This window comes from Sorex fumeus, unplaced genomic scaffold (genome assembly GCF_029834395.1).
Source record: "Sorex fumeus unplaced genomic scaffold, SorFum_2.1 ptg000020l, whole genome shotgun sequence".
Classification (NCBI taxonomy): domain Eukaryota; kingdom Metazoa; phylum Chordata; class Mammalia; order Eulipotyphla; family Soricidae; genus Sorex; species Sorex fumeus.
Window position 1 is genome coordinate 3,871,902 of NW_026606077.1, and position 18,907 is coordinate 3,890,808.

General features: G+C 40.3%; 1 protein-coding gene across 3 annotated transcripts in view; it reads right to left on the bottom strand.

The window, feature by feature from the left end:
* The window catches only part of HERC4 (HECT and RLD domain containing E3 ubiquitin protein ligase 4), a 107,772-nt gene that overhangs the window by 16,709 nt on the left and 72,156 nt on the right, over positions 1–18,907 (bottom strand). For 2 of the 3 annotated variants that reach the window (XM_056113403.1, XM_056113405.1), the window contains 6 exons: positions 13,561–13,584; positions 10,700–10,798; positions 9,064–9,231; positions 8,738–8,881; positions 7,313–7,479; positions 6,220–6,286 (listed from right to left, as the gene is read on the bottom strand). In XM_056113403.1, the coding sequence (XP_055969378.1) occupies positions 6,220–6,286; positions 7,313–7,479; positions 8,738–8,881; positions 9,064–9,231; positions 10,700–10,798; positions 13,561–13,584 (669 nt within the window). The remainder of the gene's footprint in view (positions 1–6,219; positions 6,287–7,312; positions 7,480–8,737; positions 8,882–9,063; positions 9,232–10,699; positions 10,799–13,560; positions 13,585–18,907) is intronic. The other variant, XM_056113404.1, reaches the window with a different exon arrangement.

Consider the following 18,907-nt stretch of genomic DNA (forward strand, 5'->3'; position numbering starts at 1 on the left):
TTTCCGGACCCGTGCGGCCACGACACATCATAAGACACTAAATACCCATCTTCCGGAATTGTCGTACCATATTTGATAGGGTTCAAATATGGTAACACCTACAAGGGTGATTAGAGGTCACCCCAAAAGCCTCTATACCTCTCGGAAAGACTGGCAAGCTACCGAGGGTATTCCGCCCGCACGGAAGAGCCTGGCAAGCTATCCGCTGTGTATTCGATATGCCAAAACCAGTAACTACAACTGGTCTCATTCACCTGACCCGGAAGGCTTCACCGACATGGCAGCACTGAGAAGGACGAGAAAGGAGAGGCCGACAAAATCTCAAGGCCGACCTAGGCTGCCACAACGAAGGAAGACAAAAATGATCGTCTGTACTTTCAATGCACGTACGCTAGTATCAGATGCATCCATCGAGGACCTGATGGTACAAGCGCGAATGATCAAGTACGACATCATTGGTCTGACCGAGACAAGAAGACACGAATCTCACCATGCCGTTTTCGACACTGGAGAAGAACTGTTCCTCGGAACATGCGATAAAAGAGGTGTTGGAGGCGTCGGTGTCCTTGTCAACACAAACTTAGCCAAGAGCATTGATTCATTTGAATGCCTAACAACCCGAATCGGACGTTTACATTTGAATAGATGTGGCTCACTGCCTGCAGTTTCTATCTTCGTTGTCTACGCACCAACATCTCATTATGATGAAAGAGAAATCGAGAAGTTCTACATGGAGCTAGAGAAGTTCTATAAAGAAGACCACACCTTCTACAAGATCATTGTGGGTGATTTTAATGCCAAGATAGGACCGAGAAGATCAGCTGAAGAACTTCACATCGGAACCCATGGCCTAGAATGGAACGAACAGGGTGAGAGACTGTCTGAGTTCATCATGTCGACCAAGACCATTCATGGTAACTCACAGTTCCAGAAGGCAGAATCTAAACGATGGACATGGGAGTCTCCCGGTGGACGATTCCACAACGAAATAGACCACATCATATTCAATCGACGGTTTTGCCTGACTGATGTCGCTGTTGTCCCAAAATTTCGAACGGGATCGGACCACCGTCTCCTTCGTGCAAAATTCTACTTCACAGAGCGGGGAGAAAGGGCTGCAAAGTTCAAAAAGAGAACTCCCAGAACGACCACCAACTGGGAACTCTTTGGTACTATTGCGGCAACATGGGAAGATGCCATTGTTGACAACATTGACGAGGAATACGATCGACTGGTTCAGCACCTCCATGAATGTGCGAGGAACGCCAAGAGAGAGATAGCCACAAAAAGTCGCCTATCTTCGAAAACTCTTGAGCTAATTCGCCAGCGTGGTTTGGCGCATGCCTCAGGCAACCGCAAGCTAACGTCCGAGCTTGCAAAGCAGTGCAGAGATGCGATCAAGGAAGACCTCAAAGAGAGAAGAGCAGAAGTACTGGTAGATGCGGCAGAAGCTGGGAAAAGTATTCATAACGCCCGCCTGTCCTTCGCCAACTATAAGACCAAGATGACTGCCCTCCGACGTCCTGATGGATCCATCACATCCTCCAGAACGGCAATGGAGAAGATTATCCATGACTTCTACTCAAATCTCTTCGATAGCCATGTCCACTTGCCGACATACCAAATTCCACAGGATGGGTATGTCGTTCCCAACGTTCTCCCTTCCGAAATCCGACACGCCATTTCGTCAGTAAAGAAGCAAACAGCACCCGGCCCAGACAAGGTCAGACCTGAACACCTGAAGAACCTGCCGTCAGTACTCATCAATACACTGGCTCGGCTCTTCACTCGCTACCTGTCTGAATGCAAGGTTCCATCTCAATGGAAAACCAGCAGGACCGTACTACTGTTCAAGAAGGGAGACATCCATGACATTGGCAACTATCGCCCGATCTGCCTATTGTCTGTCATCTACAAGTTGTTCACTCGAGTCATCCTGAATAGGATTGGCAGAACACTAGATGAAGGACAACCATGTGAGCAAGCAGGGTTCCGCAAAGGATTCAGCACCATCGACCATATCCACACGATAACCAAGCTCATTGAGGTTTCTCGGGAGTTCAAGATGCCGCTCTGCTTAACGTTCATTGATTTAAAGAAGGCCTTTGATTCTGTTGAGACGGAAGCGGTCATTGAAGCCCTAGCCAATCAGGGCATTCAAGCCCAATACATCAGGATCCTCCGTGAGCTGTATTGCGGATTCACTACCAGGATCTCACCATTCTACAAAGAAGTGATCGTTGATGTCAAGAGAGGGGTGCGGCAGGGTGATACCATTTCACCGAAACTCTTCAGTGCCACCCTCGAGAACATCATGCGACGACTGGAATGGGAAGGAATGGGAGTGAAGATAGATGGCCGGCAACTACACCACCTCCGCTTTGCTGATGACATTGTTTTAATAACACCAAACATCAGCCAAGCGGCACAAATGCTGGCCGACTTTGACTGTGAGTGTGGAAAGGTAGGACTACAGCTGAATCTTACGAAGACAATGTTTATGAGAAACAGCCTAGTTCCTGACGCCCCATTCGCTCTCAATGGAACGACCATCTCCGAATGCAACAGCTATGTGTACCTAGGTCGAGAGGTCAACATGACAAATGACCTGGCACCTGAGCTGCGCAGGAGGAAGAGAGCGGCTTGGAACGCCTTCAAGAACATCGAAGAAATAGCTAAGAGGACGAAGAACCTCCGGCTCCGGGCACATCTCTTTGATTCCACTGTTCTTCCTGCATTAACATATGCCTCAGAGACCTGGGCCCTACGCAAACAAGATGAGAACGCCATTCAGGTCTCCCAAAGAAGAATAGAAAGAGCTATGCTTGGAATATCACGTTTCACTCAAATGAGAGAACGAATCCGGAGTTCTGACATCCGTCGACGATCAAGGATCAGGGACGCTGTCTCATATGCCAAGGTGTCGAAAATCAGATGGGCTGGTCACGTAATGAGATTTAAAGACGACCGTTGGACTAGAGCTGTTACTGATTGGATTCCACGGGATGTCAAGAGACCGCGTGGCCGCCCACCTACCAGATGGTCAGACTTCTTTGTCAAGGTCATGAACGATCGGTTTGAGGCCCTCCATGTTCCCGGAGTGAAGAGATGCCATTGGGCTACACTAGCACGCGACAGGGACAAATGGAGACGTTACTGGCGCCCGCTCGAGCAAATCGACGACTAACGGGAAGTTAAGTGATTAAGTGATAAGTGAAATCTACCATATTTTTCTTAATATAGCAGAGCATGGGGTCATCTGGTAGAGCACATAAATCGCTTGTTTGAGGCATCAACACGTGCAGCCCTGATGTCCCCAAACCCTACTAAGTGTGGACCTATTAAAAAAAAATTGAATCATATACCACTTCTTTTACTTCACATATTTTGAGCCATTTCTGCTACTCTATTTAAAATGCCAATTCTTGAAAAAAAATTGTTTGAAAAAGAATAGCAGAATCTTTTGCTTATATTGACCACAGGATTATAAAAAGGAATGAGGTGGAACATAAACAAATGTACAAAAGTTTAAAAAAAATAAAACAGAATGTCTTACCATTTTCCCAAGAATCTAATTTATAATATTCAGGTTATATACTTGTGAAGTAATTTAGAATCATTGCTAATTTTTCCTTCTTCAATTGTACACTTGTGCCTGATGATTCTCATTTGCCAGTGGATTTTTCAAGTTACTAGTTATTCAGGATCTCTTTCAATGAATTAACAAAATTATCCACCTTCCACTTTTAATTCTGCAGGTCTAAGAATCAAATCCAGAGCCTCATTCACGTGAGGCATGCTGTCTACTGAGTTATACCCTTGGCACCCAAATTCTGTTATCCTTTGAAAGATATGCAATTTAATTTTTTAAATAACCTTCTGATGTACTGTTTATACTGTGATAGCATTTGTAATGTGGCATTTGACCCAAAAATAAGACAAAATAAACATAGATGAATGAAACAAAAAAGGATGAATGAGTGAAATCAACTTTTTAAATTTGTCTTGGGGCCACACTGGGAGTGCTCAAGGCTTAATGTTGGCTCTGTATTCAGGAATTACTTCTGGCAGTGCTAAGGGGAACTTACATGGTACTGCTACGGGGGATCAAACCCAGGTCTGCTGTGTGCAAGGCAAGTGCCCTACACACTGCACTATTTATTTAGCCTGGGAATTAACTTTTGAAGTGGTTAGTGAATATTTTTATGTTATAATAACCGTTTTTGCTTTTTTTTTTTTATTAGTGAAACACCATGAGGTACAGTTATAGACTTACAAATTTTTGTGCTTGGGTTTCAGTTATACAATGATCAAGTACCCATCCCTCCACCAGCGCCCATCCTCCACCACCACGGGTCCCAGCATCCCGCCCACCCCCCATCCCCCCATCCCACCCTGCCTCTGTGGCAGGGCATTCCCCTCTGTTCTCTCTCTCTCCTTTCGGGTTCTGTGGTTTGCAAGAGAGGCATTGAGTGGCAATCATGTTTGGTCTATAGTCTACTTTCAGCATGCTTCTCCCATCCTGGGAGGATCCTCCCAACACCCTTTATTTGGTGCTCCCTTCTCTGAGCTGCGTTTTCCCCTAGCACGTGTGGTTGGCCTCCAAGTCATGGAGCAAAATTCCTGGTACTAGTCTTGGTCACTCAAATGGGACTATCTTAAACTAAGAAATTTCTGCACCTCAAAAGAAACAGTGACCAAAATACAAAGACAGTCTACAGAATGGGAAAGGATATTCGCCTTTCGTATACACATATTTGTATACACATCCGACAAGGGGTTGATATCAAGGATATACAAGGTACTGGTTGAACTCCACAAGAAGAAAACACCCAACCCCATCAAAAAAATGGGGCGACGAAATGAACAGAAACTTTCTCAAAGAAGAAATCCGAATGGCTAAAAGGCACATGAAAAAGTGCTCTACATCATTAATCATCAGGGAGATGCAGATCAAAACAACAACGAGATATCATCTCACACCACAGAGACTGGCCCACATCCAAAAGACCAAAAGCAACCAGTATTGGCGTGGATGTGGAGAGAAAGGGACCCTCCTTCACTGCTGGTGGGAATGCCGAATGGTTCAGCCCTTTTGGAAAACAGTATGGATGATTCTCAAAAAATTAGAAATTGAGCTCCCATTTGACCTAGCAATACCACTCCTGGGAATATATCCCAGAGAGGCAAAAAAGTATAGTCGAAGTGACATCTGCACTTCTTTGTTCATTGCAGCACTCTTTACAATAGCCAGAATCTGGAAAAAACCTGTGTGCCCGAGAACAGATGACTGGTTAAAGAAACTTTGGTACATCTACACAATGGAGTACTATGTAGCTGTCAGAAAATATGAAGTCATGAAATTTACATACAAGTGGTACTACATGGAAAGTATCACGTTAAGTGAAATGAGTCAGAAAGAGCGGGACAGACACAGAAAGATTGCATTCATCTGGGGAACATAAAGCAACATAATGGGAGACTAACACTGTTTTTGCTTTCTTAAACATTCCTGTAATTATAGACTTAAAAAAAGCACAAACAAACCCTGTACTTCAAAAACGTGTACCACGAGCCACCTTCTCCCCCATGGGGATGGGACGCGCCAAGGGGAAGGCAGCAAAGTGGGAAGGTAGCGTTTCACCCCCAAACAGCACATTGGGACCCGGACAGGGGCTTTCAGTGACAGGTACAGCATGCATCCTTTATTTTATTTTTTTGATGCAAAAAAAAAAGTATACCCATGTAGTTATAAAGAAAGCAAGATAAAGCACACAGATTTTGATGTAATTAAACACTATCTTGACGTGTAATGAGTTTAGTTTGCTTTTTGGGTCACACCCGGCGATGCTCAGGGGTTACTCCTGGCTCTGCACTCAGGAATTACTCCTGGCAGTGCTCAGGGGACCATATGGAATGCTGGGAATCGAACCCAGGTTGGCTGTGTACAAGGCAAACGCCCTACCCGCTGTACTATAGCTCCAGCCCGTTTTTGATTGTAATTCAGTTTTTTATCTATAAATGAAGTTTAGCAATACCAATCTCATAGGGCTGTTACAAGGACTAAATAAAGTAACGTATGCACTGTGACTAGCATATAGTAAATGCTCAAAATGTCAAAGGGCTTATGACTTTTGCCCATGAAGATAAAACTCATAAATACAGTCATTAAATAAAATGAATGAGCGTATCAGGCTAGTCTATGTCTTTTCATCTTACCGTAAAATTAAGACAAAATGTTTCCTCTATATCATCTTCTGGATAATCTAGTAACTGCTGCAAGCTTCTGCAAAACAATATAGATACACATATTTATAGATAGAAATAAATTCTTCTAAAGCAAAACATTATCAAGTAGGCTTGACTAGTTTATGAACAAATATACACTTTTCATTCATGATAAAAATCTCTTATTAATTTGTACTTTCATATTTGTTTCAGAATGGTCAATGTACACTGTTCAATTTATAATGTTAAGAAAAAGAAATTCACTAAAGTTTCTCTCTTTTCCTCTAACTATAAAAGCCATGCATCCAACCACTTTTAACACTGTCCTTATACAGAATTTATATTACATTTTATGTAACAAAAACAAATCTTACATATCCCAACCAAGCAATAAATTGTTCAAAAGTAAGTCTAGGGGGCTGGAGCTATAGTACACCGGGTAGGGCATTTGCCTTGCACATGGCTGACCGGGTTCGATTCCCAGCATCTCATATGGTCCCCTGAGCACTGCCAGGAGTAATTCCTGAGCGCAAAGCCAGGAGTAACCCCTGTGCATCACCGGGTGTGACCCAAAAAGCAGGAGGAAAAAAAAAAAGTAAAAGTCTAAAAAAATTACTCACAGGAAACATTACCTTCTTAATATTATTTTATATTTGCAACATTCATTAAATCATTAAATATTTAGAAAATTAGCAAATTATTTTTACATAGGTAAAACTTACACTAGAAAATTTTGGATCTGAGAAACAATTAATTTTCCTGTATAAGAAGGTTCTCTGTATATAACCAAAGACAATTATTCCTAAGTAGAAACTTTTAGGGCCTGAGGGATAGCACAGCGGGTAGGGTGCTTGCCCTGTAGGCATTTGCCTTGCACACAGCCAACCCGGATTCAACTGGCACCCTATGTGGTCCCCCAAGCACGGCCAGGAGTGATTCCTGAGCACAGAGCCATAGTAACACCTAAGCATCATTGGGTGTGGCTAAACAAAAAACAAAAAAATTTTTTAAAAACTTTTAAAAAGAAACTTTTAGTAAAACCCCCATTTCCCAAACCCCATGATTGCCACTTTTTTCAACTAACCTCCCAATATCAGGCACTAGTTCTTTCAAGTCATCCAGGGATGGCTTCTTTTTCAGCAATTTTTTATATAACGCCAAAGGAAAGTGAAGGTCCACGATAGTAAAGTTATAAATTGCTAACCCACAGATAACACCAATTAGATGGAACAAATCACTGTCTTCAAATGTCTAGAAATATAAAGAAAATAAAGGTTTGTTCTCCATGTTAAAACAATTAACTATCTTTTTTAATTATAAAAGTTAGTGATCTCTTATGAGAAGGACTTAGTGTCCTCTGGGTGAAAAACAGCAATCTCCACACTTTTTCCTCCAAGGAAACTTTTTAATAGCATTTTTAGCAGTTTTTCATAACAAACAATACAAAATAAATTATTTCGGTTCTGTTTTGAGGTAGGTGTTAAGGTTCAGGCTGGAAACATCTGAAATATGGTAGTGGGATTGGTGTTTGAATATTCAATGTATCAAATATTATGAACTACAAAAAACATTTTAAAAAAGCACATACTTTATAGAAGAAAATTTATTAGACACAAAATAAGAAGAAAAAAGTTCATTGCTCCTACCCATTATATTAACAAATAAAATGATTACTGAAACTCAAAATTTGGGAAACAAAGTAAAAGCACAGAAAAAAGTATGCTTTTAAAAAGTGTGTGTGGTGACAAGGATTGAACCTAAGACCCTTTTATTAAAAAAAAAATTGTTGAATGATGATGAGCACTAGCAAAGGATAGCTTAACTTCTCTAGGAATGAATGCATAAAGTTTTTAGAAACAATAATAGGCATTTCAAACAAAGTTCTAATACTAAATAATAAAAGTATTAGTAAAATGTATTTACTATCTGTCCCCACACAGAAAAACTGTTCCTATACAGAAAAAATTGCTATAAAAGGACTGATGGCAAATACTGTAAGCTTGCTGGTCCTAAGAGTCTCGAGTTTAAATACCAAACTTTGCCTATGCCATTTGCAACCAGAATGTAATCAAAGACAAAAGGTAAATCAGTGCGCATGACTTCATTTACAAAGACGTATCAGAAAAAACTTAGCTCATGGACAATACTTTACAGAGTAGTTAACCCTGCCATAAATGATTAGGAAAAGATATCAATAATCCTTAGTGAAAAATAAAAAATTATTCCCAGAAGAAAAACTAAGCTAGTAATTATTGTTCAACTTCCAAACCAAAATCAAAATAAAGAACATCATCCTCAGGCTGCTAATAATTTTGCTTGGCTCAACTGAAGAATGGGGTGAGCATTAAGCGTTATAATGACTAAGTCTAAAAGTCTGTAATTGTTAGGTTTCAACAAAACAGGTGTCTGTATAAAATGTTAAGAATACTCTTTTACTGAGCTAACTTAATATATATGGTGTAAATATAACAGCATTAATAGAAGCAACTTAGATGATTGGACTTTTTACCTTATCAGAAAACCAAATGAGCCTGGAATCTTCATAATACCTAAACATGCCATATTTAGGATCTAGTAATTCCCTCATGATGAGCAAGAAAAATTCTTTGCGCACTCCTCCTGCATCAACAGCATCTTCTCCAACAAATATAACCTAAAAGTAGCATAATACAAACACTGAACGTAAAGGAAAGTATAGTCTGCAGACCCAATGCTGTTTATTACAAATAAGTGCTAAGCCACAAAAAGGATTTAATTTTACTTAGTTCCAAAGACATACTTCACAAACAAGGAAACTTCAAATGTCCTAACTACACAGAGAAAATGTAAAATTACCTTGAGAGGCTTTTTGTAGTCTATATTCTTGGTTTTCCTAAGGACTTCCATTGCGTCCCCTACAATATTCTCTCTACGCACTACTAGAATCAGGCAGGGATTCACAGATTCAATCACTGGGAGAAAAAGAGAGGAGACATTCTGTCTGTGGGCCTGGTCAATAGCCATCTAGAAAACAAAAGGTTAAAACTTTGATAGTAATGCTGTACAGACAGTATCATGGATAAGCTAACCTTTACCTACTACACTCTAATTCCTGTATCACCAAATTCATATAAGAGCTTAATAACTATATTCCAAACATAAAAATAATCTTTGATGAAGCATACATCAAAACCACTAAAATCAACATTAAAGCAAGCATGGAACCAAAACTACAATAATTAAACCTAAAAATGTATTTGTTAAGGAGATGGGCTATGGAGTGGGAGTAAACCTGGGGAAACGGATGGGAGGACTCTTGACAGTTGTGGTGAGATTGGAGTTGAAACATTAAATGCCCAAAACTGTCATTATTAACCGTTTTTTACATCGCAGTGCCTAAATTGAATACATATTACAATTTTGAATTTGTACTATTTGTATTATTTGTATTCAATTTTGAACATATAACAGCATTAAACAGGAAATGGAAAAATACTGCTTAATCCAAGCACTATTATTTCCCTTCTACCACTCCCTCTCTCTTTCCCTCCCCCCCACCCAGAGGTGCTCAGCACTTACTCCTGGCTCTGCATTCAGGGACCACTTCTGGTGGTGCCCTGGGAACCATAGAGGGTGCGAGGGAGCAAACCTGGGCCAGCCATATGCAAGGCAAACATCCTACCTGTTGAACTCTATTGCCCCAGCACTTGATTTTTTTTCTCAAAAAAAAAAAAATATTAAAGGGGACTGGAGTGATATAACACAGCACGTAGGGTTTTTGCCTTGCACACAGCCGACCTGGGTTTGATTCCCTGCATCCCATATGATCCCCTGAGCACCGCCAGGAGTAGTTCCTCACTGCAGAGCTTGGAGTAACCCCTGTGCATTGCCGGATGTGACCCAAAAAGAAAAAAAAATTCAAGAAAAAGAAAAATGAATTAAACAAACGTGTCTACAGAGAATAACAGCCCAGCTAGGAAGGTACAACAGAAATTCACCTGATAGAAGGGCCACCATAAGCACTACTCACAGACCAAGCACTTGGCTTTTACCAGGTAAAGACTTTGTTCTTTTCATATAATTTTTTTGATTTTATTCTAAAACGAAATATCCTTAATTAAAAGCATAAGGTTATGGGATGGAGGGGTAGTACAGTGGGCAGGAAGCCTGCCCTGGTTTGATCCGAGCATCCCATATGGCCCCCCAAGCACCACCACTAGTGATCTCTGAGCACAGTCAAGAAAAAATAAGTCCTGAGCACTGGGTTGTGGCTCCAGAACAACAGAAAAATAAAATGAAAGCACGTGGTCACAAACACTATTTTAACAAAGACTGCCCCCCCCCCCAAATTTAACACCTGTTGACCAGCTCTTAGTATAGAACCCTACAAAGGCATAAAGATTCTCCAAGCTCTCTAATTAGAGACCAATTTAAAATATTTTTTAAAACATCACAGAAAAAATTCAACAAATCAGAGTAATATAAATATTACCTGCATTTGTAAGACTGCGTCTGTTTGTAACAGGGTAGTTTTTGCTTGGGCATCAAATACAAATGGATATGTGCAAATTGTAACAGGGACATCTGCCAACTAGAAATTAAAAGTAACATATTAATACATACTGATTTGCAATTTTTTTCTTGTACATTTCTTTCACGGTTGATCACTTTTTTGTTTACTCACTTGCGTTGCTCAGGTATTACGAATTAAAAATTTTTATTCATAAGTAATATTTACTAATAATTAAGATGAATCATGGTCCTCCCGTTGTTCATCGATTTGCTCGAGCGGGCCCAGTAACGTCTCCATCGTGAGACTTGTTGTTCTGTGTTTGGCATATCGAATACGTCACGGCGAGCTTGCCAGGCTCTGCCGTAAGATGAAGTACTGACATAATTTCAACTTCCAATTTTAGCAGGGAACTGTTTACTAAAAATCCAGAAAATATAATTACAAGTATCTTATGCTTACTATAGTAACTCTCAGTTTCAGTGAATTAGGTTAGAAATTTATTCTAAAACTGGTTGCCTCTCTATTACAAACACAACTAACTTCTGACAGGTCATGGCTATGGAGATCAATGATAAGCATTCTGCTTATCCACTTAGTTCACAGACATTACTGCCCACCATAAGGGTGCCAACATTATGACAAGCTTAACCTGTTCATTCATACAAATTAAGCAACATGTTATTCTGGTGACCACTGGAGTTAGAAATATTATGATTATCAGACTTTAGTCACCTTACAAATATTTATCTTAGTAGGTAAAGCAGTGGATTTTAATGGATTTTAACAGTGAAGAATACTAAGTGCTATGTATTTTCAGTCTCAGATACTTGCAGTTAGTTGAGGGACATATTCCTACTATCTACACAACATAAAAATTTTTGTGCCAGTCCTAACAGAGAACCCTTGGACATCTCCCAGGGACGACTTAATATAATGAAACAGCATTCTCCCCTGCCAACCCAGTATCGGGGATCAAACTGAGGGTCCCCACAAGCAATGTAAGCACTACATCCCAGAGGTTAGGGATGGGGTGGGGGAAGTGCCCAATTCTTTTTAAAGCACTTAGGAGGGGCTGGAGCGATAGCACAGTGGGTAGGGCGTTTGCCTTGCAAATGGCTGACCTGGGTTCGATTCCCAGCATCCCATATGGTCCCCTGAGCACCGCCAGGAGTAATTCCTGAGCAACACTGGGTGTGACCCAGAAAGCAAAATACACACACACACACACACACACACACACACACACACAAACAAAAACAAAACAAAACAAAAACCCCAAAAATTACAAAGCAAAACAAAAAAACCCCAAAAATAATAATAATAAAGCACTTAGGAAGTTCTCTAAATCTGTATTTCCAGTTGGCATGTTCTGTATTTGTCTTAATTTTACCCTGCAGAAGAGTGTAAATTCTTTAAAACTTTTCAAGTCCCCATGTTCTCTCTCCCTAAGTTTTTTCCCTTACTCTAAACACTCCATTTTCTCCAGCCATTGACAAAGTAATAGTCACTAGCTTTTTCTCCGCTTAACTGCTTCCTCTTAAATGTTTTTCAATTTGTCTAAATTTCTTTTTAACGAAAACCAGTAAAACCAAACAAAATAACCCAATAGTGCTAATCAGTGAAGAAGACAATGATTCTTCAGCCAATGAATTCAACCATGTTGAATTCTTTGCCTCAAGGGGCCCAGGATACAGGCTCCTTGGTAATGTCTGCAGGTTGCTGCTTGGATAGGTTGCACTAAGGGTCTCCGAGACAGCCCTTGTGGTAGACATATTTCTAACTACTCCTGTGCTGTACCAAGTCTTAGGTTCTGGACAGATATTCAGGCTCCTTTTTCTTTCTCTTTCTTTCTCTTTCTCTTTCCTCCCCCCTTCCTCTAATCATATTTCCCTGGATATATGGCAGGTCTTGCATTCCTGAGAGCCTCTGAGCTTCTCCATAAGTCCCTATTGTGACCTCCAATAAATCTTGCTTCCTAATCAAAAAAACAAAACAAACAAAAAAAAGAGAGAACATACAATAAAACAATCAGCTTTTTGTTCTTACATATACGGTAACAAGCTATACTCTATTTCAACTTAGAGTAAATTATTTTCACTAGAAAATTTTTACCCTCATCCTGTATTTGATGGACGGTAGAAAGTCATTTCACTACTCAAACTCAAAAGTATTATTTTTAAACTAATGTGCCTAAAACATTGTAATTTCATACCACTATGAGCTGATACTATTTGAGGATGAGGAAACAATATTAAACTATAATTTAATATTAACTCTAAATGCTTCACTTGTTAAATCTAAGAATAAAAGCAACAAAGTCTGAAGTCTACAACAAACGAAAGAAGGTGGTTTAGTTAAGTCAACATGTTAGAATTATATGCATTAAGCAGTACAAGAGACCACGTGAGGAAGATCATACAAAAATGTTTAATGTTATGATTACTGCAAATACAAATTATTATTTTAATATATTTTTAAAACTTTAAATACTAAGGCAAACTTTATACTTTCAAATATAAAGTAGTTTCTGCTTTACTGAGTAGACATTTTTGGACTTTAAAGTTTAGTGAGGATTTACTAAAGTTTATACTCAAGGTTTTAGGAGGATAAAGAACTATTTTAAAGCAAATATGCTGAAAGTCATCATATAATGTTAACTTAAACAGGTTGTGTAAACTTCAGAAACTGTCTCGAACTAATACACCAGAAAATTTCTATTTACTCATCTCAAAAATCACACACTTCACTTATCACACAAAAGAGGAACACCTTTGGCTCTTATCACTTAAAAAAAATGAAGCATAACTGACTCTGAATACAAGATTTTATACCAAACTTACCTCAGTTAATCCATGGTTGACATCCTAAGACAGCAATGCAGAACGTAATAACGAGGAAAGAGCAACGTTAGTTCCAAAGTTAAGTTTCTATTCAATTTGCATCTCGTATCTTTTTGCTAGAGCACATTAAATAAATGAGGCAGACCAAAGTGCGAGATCTACACTAAAACTTACCCTTTCTACATGCACCTTTTATGGAACTTCTGTTTTTTTTTTGGCGGGGGTGGGTATTACTCCCAGTTCAATGTTCCTGGAGGTGCTTGGGGGATTCTGCAATGCTAAAGATGCAGCCCGGGCCTACTATACACGCAAAGCCCTGGTCCAGACCTTTATTTCAAGCGCCCTGCAGTAAGATTATTGGAGGCTCGAACACAAAGGGAACTGGTTCCAGCAACTAAGCACCTCATTTGCATGATGAGAAAAGGGAGACTAATCATAGAACTAACTCATTTTTGAAAGAAGTATCTCTGGGGGCACGCCAAACGGTGCCTGAGGAGCCACCCCCAGTGATGACTGAGGGATCATGCAGTGCCAGGGACAGGCAGCGTTCCGACATACGCGCACGCACCTCAGCCCTTAACACAGCTCAGGTTTCCTTGCGTGGAAAATGAAAATATTCCCCCAACTTTGAAACTTTAGACATTTAGGATTTTTTTTAAATTTTTTTTTAGGATTTTATTTTTTTGTTGTTTTGATCAGGAGAGCTCGGGGTTTTATTTTGCTCTGGTTTCCTCCACCCCCTTTGGTTTTTGTGCCACACCCAGTGGTTCTCAGGGCTTACTGCTGGCTCTGTGCTCAGGGATCACTGGTGGTGGGCTTAGAGACCATACACTGTGCTTGGGTTCAAACAAGTGGGGTCAGCCACATGCAGGTACCTTTCCCCCAGGACTATCTCTACAGCCTGTGCTGTTTTTGTTTGGGGGGCCGAATCAGCAATGCTCAGAAGTTACTCCTGACTGCACTCAGGAATCCCTCCTCGTGGGCATATGGGACAACATAAGGTGTCAACGGAATCCGGGATGACTGTGTGCAAGGCAAATGCCCAACCTGCTGTATTCTGGCTCCAGCCACCCCCCAAAATATAAAAAATAATGGACATGTGAAAAACCTGAAGGAAAAAAAGACACTAGATATGAAGCAAAAAAAATTTATATATATATATATATATTTTTTGGGGGTCCACCTGGCGATGCACAGGGGTTACTCTTGGTTCATGCACTCAGGAATTACCCCTGGCGGTGCTCAGGGGACCATATGGGATGCTGGGAATTGAACTCGGGTCGGCCTCCTGCAAGGCAAAAACGCCCTACCCGCTGTGCTATTGCTCCAGCCCCCAAAAATATTTTTAACTCGAAGATGTATTACAGGGAAAACCAGATTATGATTATTACTAGGCATTTCAATTTAAAGGTTAATAATCTTAGGCATTTAGAAGCTGAAACATTTAGAGCCTTGATATTGCTCAGAGGTAGAGCATTTGCTTTGCACATGTGAGGCCCAAGGTTTAATCACCAACTCCAAACACGCAAAAAAGCTCAAACATTTGAAAAATATATAGTTGTTTTTATAAAAAGCAAGGATAAATTTATGTGGGCAATATTGGAGTTGAAAGTTGTTCTATTAGCTGCGGTCGAATTAAGAAATATTTCCAAAAAGTGGCCTGTGAGATAGTACAGCAGGGTAGTGCGCTTGCCTTCACATGGCAACGTGGATTTGATTCTCTGCATCCCAGAGAGTTCCCTGATCTCTGCCATAGTAATACCAGGAGTAAGAGTGCAGAGCCAGAACTAAGTCCTGAATGTCACCAGTTGTGGCCCTCAAACAAACAAAAAGAGTTTTAGAAAACTCACAAAACCAAAAAACTATTTCTAAGGAAAATTTTAAGTGGTAGTACAGAGGGTAGGGTGTTAGTCTTACACACAGTCGAACTGGGCTTGATCCTGGCACCCCAAATGGTCCGCCATGCACCACCCAGGACTGATCCCTGAGTACAGAGACAGCATTAAGCCTTGAACACCCCCCAGCTCCCCCACCCCCAGTGGTGTAGGGCATTAGGAAAATATTAAATGAAACATGCAATGTCAATTGAAAGTCTACTACTAAAAATTTAACATATTTTTCAATGTGTATGACCTATGACTGCCTCCATATCCACATACTCTAGTACCTTTGACTGTTTTTAGACTGAGGGCCCTTAGAACTAGGTCATACCTAATTTTGTACACACAATGCCCTAGAAGCGGAAGTGAGAAAGGCCTGAAAAAGTTCAAAAGTCAGAGTCTCATGGTACAAATCAGACTTCACTGATTATTTAGACATATTTTTTTAAATAACTGTATGTTCTACCAAAGGATATTTTAAACTTTTACAACGCAGCAATAACATTATTTTAAGGTTATATATGTTTTTAGATTTGTATTGAGGGGCTGGAGCAATAAACAGCACAGTGGGAAGGGCGTTTGCCATGCACATGGCCAACCCGGGTTCGATTCCCAGCATCCCATTTGGTCCCCGGAGTACCGCCAGGAATAATTCCTGAGTGCAGAGCCAGGAATAACCCCTGTGACCCAAAAAGAAAAAAGAAAACAAAAGCAAAAGAAAACCACCGAATAGGGCTGGAGCGATATCCCAAACCCTGCCAGCAGTAAGTCTTGAATACCGCTGGGTGTGATCCCAAAACAAACAGAAAAAAATAAATAAATAAAAATCTAAATACAAGTCATTTATAATTATAGTACCAATGCAAATCTCTAAGAATTACAATGATTGTGATTTTAATTAAACTGGTACTAAATAGGATCTCTATGTGTAGGACTTCATATACATAAATAAGCTTAATAAATAAAAGCCAAATGAATATAACACAGCACTCTGAAAACAAATGTTTCCTTGTAGTGATGGGCAGAGTAGATTTCAGAAACCTCAAAATATAGGACACTGTCAAATTAAAGTCTATGTTAAAGCACCCAGTAATTAATAGCAGTACCTTACAAAAATTTAACTATATGCTAAAAACTGCACTGAACAACTGAGCATTCTAAGTACTTTAATCTTTTCAATTACTATATGATAGGTCTATCACACCAAATTTATATAAGCAATTTCTTTAATGACATTGAGTGAATAAAATGGGGGAGTTTGAACCCATGTGGTCTATACTACATTCATCTGAGATTCTTGCTAATTAGAATATAATGATCCTCTAAAATAAATTATTATTAAGTTTTAAAATTTGCAAAATTGTTTATAAGTAATTTATCAATTTGTTATGGATTTTGGTTTGTTTTGGGCCACACCAACAGTGCTCAGGGGTTAGTCCTGGCACTGCAATCAGGAATTATTTCTGATGGTGTTGTGGGACCACAGGGTGCCAGGGATTGAACCCAGAATAGTTGTGTTCAAGGCAAATGCCCTACCTACAATTCCTAAATTCCTAAAGCCACAAATTTGTTATGGCTTTAGGAATTTATTTTGTCTATTTTTCTGGGCCTCCCAAGCAACACACAGTGGTCCAGGTTCTAGTCCTGGCAATCCTTGGGTAACAGGGGCCAGACGGTTCAATGCACGGGACAGGTGATGGGATGCTGCTTTGACACAGCAACTAGGCGTTTTCAGGGGTACACGTGATAGTGACCAGGGTCCCTGTAGTGCACGGGACAGAACTTGGGGCTTAATGAGTTCTGACGATCTGAATAATCGCCCCAGCTTGTTTTTTTTTTAAGTCACGGACCAAGAATTTCTGAACTAATATTTGTAAATATTGAATAATCAATACATGAAAATGAACACTGGGCTTAAGAAATTATTTTACTTTAAAAAGGATAATTATTTAAAATTACTTTACTTCATTTATCAGTATAGTTTCAAAACACTGCTCAAAGACCTAATGAATTCCAGGTTGTATGTGAAAGCTTATATGCAAAATATTAAGATAAATATAGTTCATTTTCTAAAGCATCTATTTTCTTCAATGACACTTTAAATTGTTTTTATACTGCAATAAATATTGTCTAAAATGTTTTGAAGATAAAATATATATAACTTCAAACAAGTCTTGCTGAAAATTACAGACCTCAAGAAATGAGTTATATTCTGATGTTACAAGTGTCTGGACTTGGGGCCAGAGCTATAGTACAGCAGACAGGATGCTTGCCTTGCACGCAGAGGACCCAGGTTGAATCCCCCCAGCTCCCATATGGTCCCTCAAGCACTGCCAGGAGTAATTTCTGAGTGCAGAGTCCGGAGTAACCCCTGAGCACTGCCAGGTGTGACCCCCCCCCCTCAAAAAAGCAAAAACAAGAAACAAAACAAAAAACCCAAATGTTCTGGAAAAGCTTTGCCTAGGAGAGAGATTTAAATATAAAAGGAAAAATATTTAAAACATTCCCAAGGGGCTGGAGTGATAGCACAGTGGGCAGGGCTTTTGCCTTGCACGCGGCCAACCCAGGTTCGATTCCCAGCATCCCATATGGTCCCCTGAGCACTGCCAGGAGTAATTCCTGACTGCAGAGCCAGGTGTGACCCAAAAAGCCAAAAATAAAACAAAAACAAAACAAAACAAAAAAACCCACAAAACATTCCCAAGGCCAAGTATTTTCTTTCTTAACATGTCTCAGATTGAGGGCAGGGCACAAGTCTTACATAAACCTGACACAGGTTCAATTCCAGGCACCACCTTCCCTCTCTCCCCTCAGCAACCAACTATATGGCTCAGGAGGGCCCTGGTGATCTCTGGCACCCCACGGCCTCAGCAGCATGGCAGCCTCTGGCCTTCATTTTGGGCAAGTCTCACCAAAAGTCATCCTTGGATCCCCTGGGCACTGCTTTGGAAGCAGCAACCACCACACCCAAACAAACAAACAAACAAACAAACAAAAAGTATTGTGTCTTGAATCCAGTTTAATTACTCCCCTTCCTTCAAATTTTTCTAAGTGTATTTTACCCGTGGGCTGGAGCGATAGCACAATGGGTAGGGCGTTTGCCTTGCACGCAGCCAGCCCGGCCGAGCCGGGTTCAATTCCTCGTCCCTCTCGGAGAGCCCGGCAAGCTACCGACAGTATCTCGCCCCTACGGCAGAGCCTGGCAAGCTCCCCATGATGTATTCGGTATGCCAAACAGAGTCACAACAAGTCTCATGATGGAGACGTTACTGGGCCCGCTTGAGCAAATCAATGAACAACAGGAGGACAGTGACAGTGACAATGACAGTATTTTACCCTAGACTTGCATTACTGGGTTACCAATAATAATAAGTAAAGCAATCCAAACTACCTGTTCAAGCCCATGCTTTTATTCCAAATACATTTCCTTTTTCGATTTGCTATTCTAGTCAAATCCAGTGCTTTTC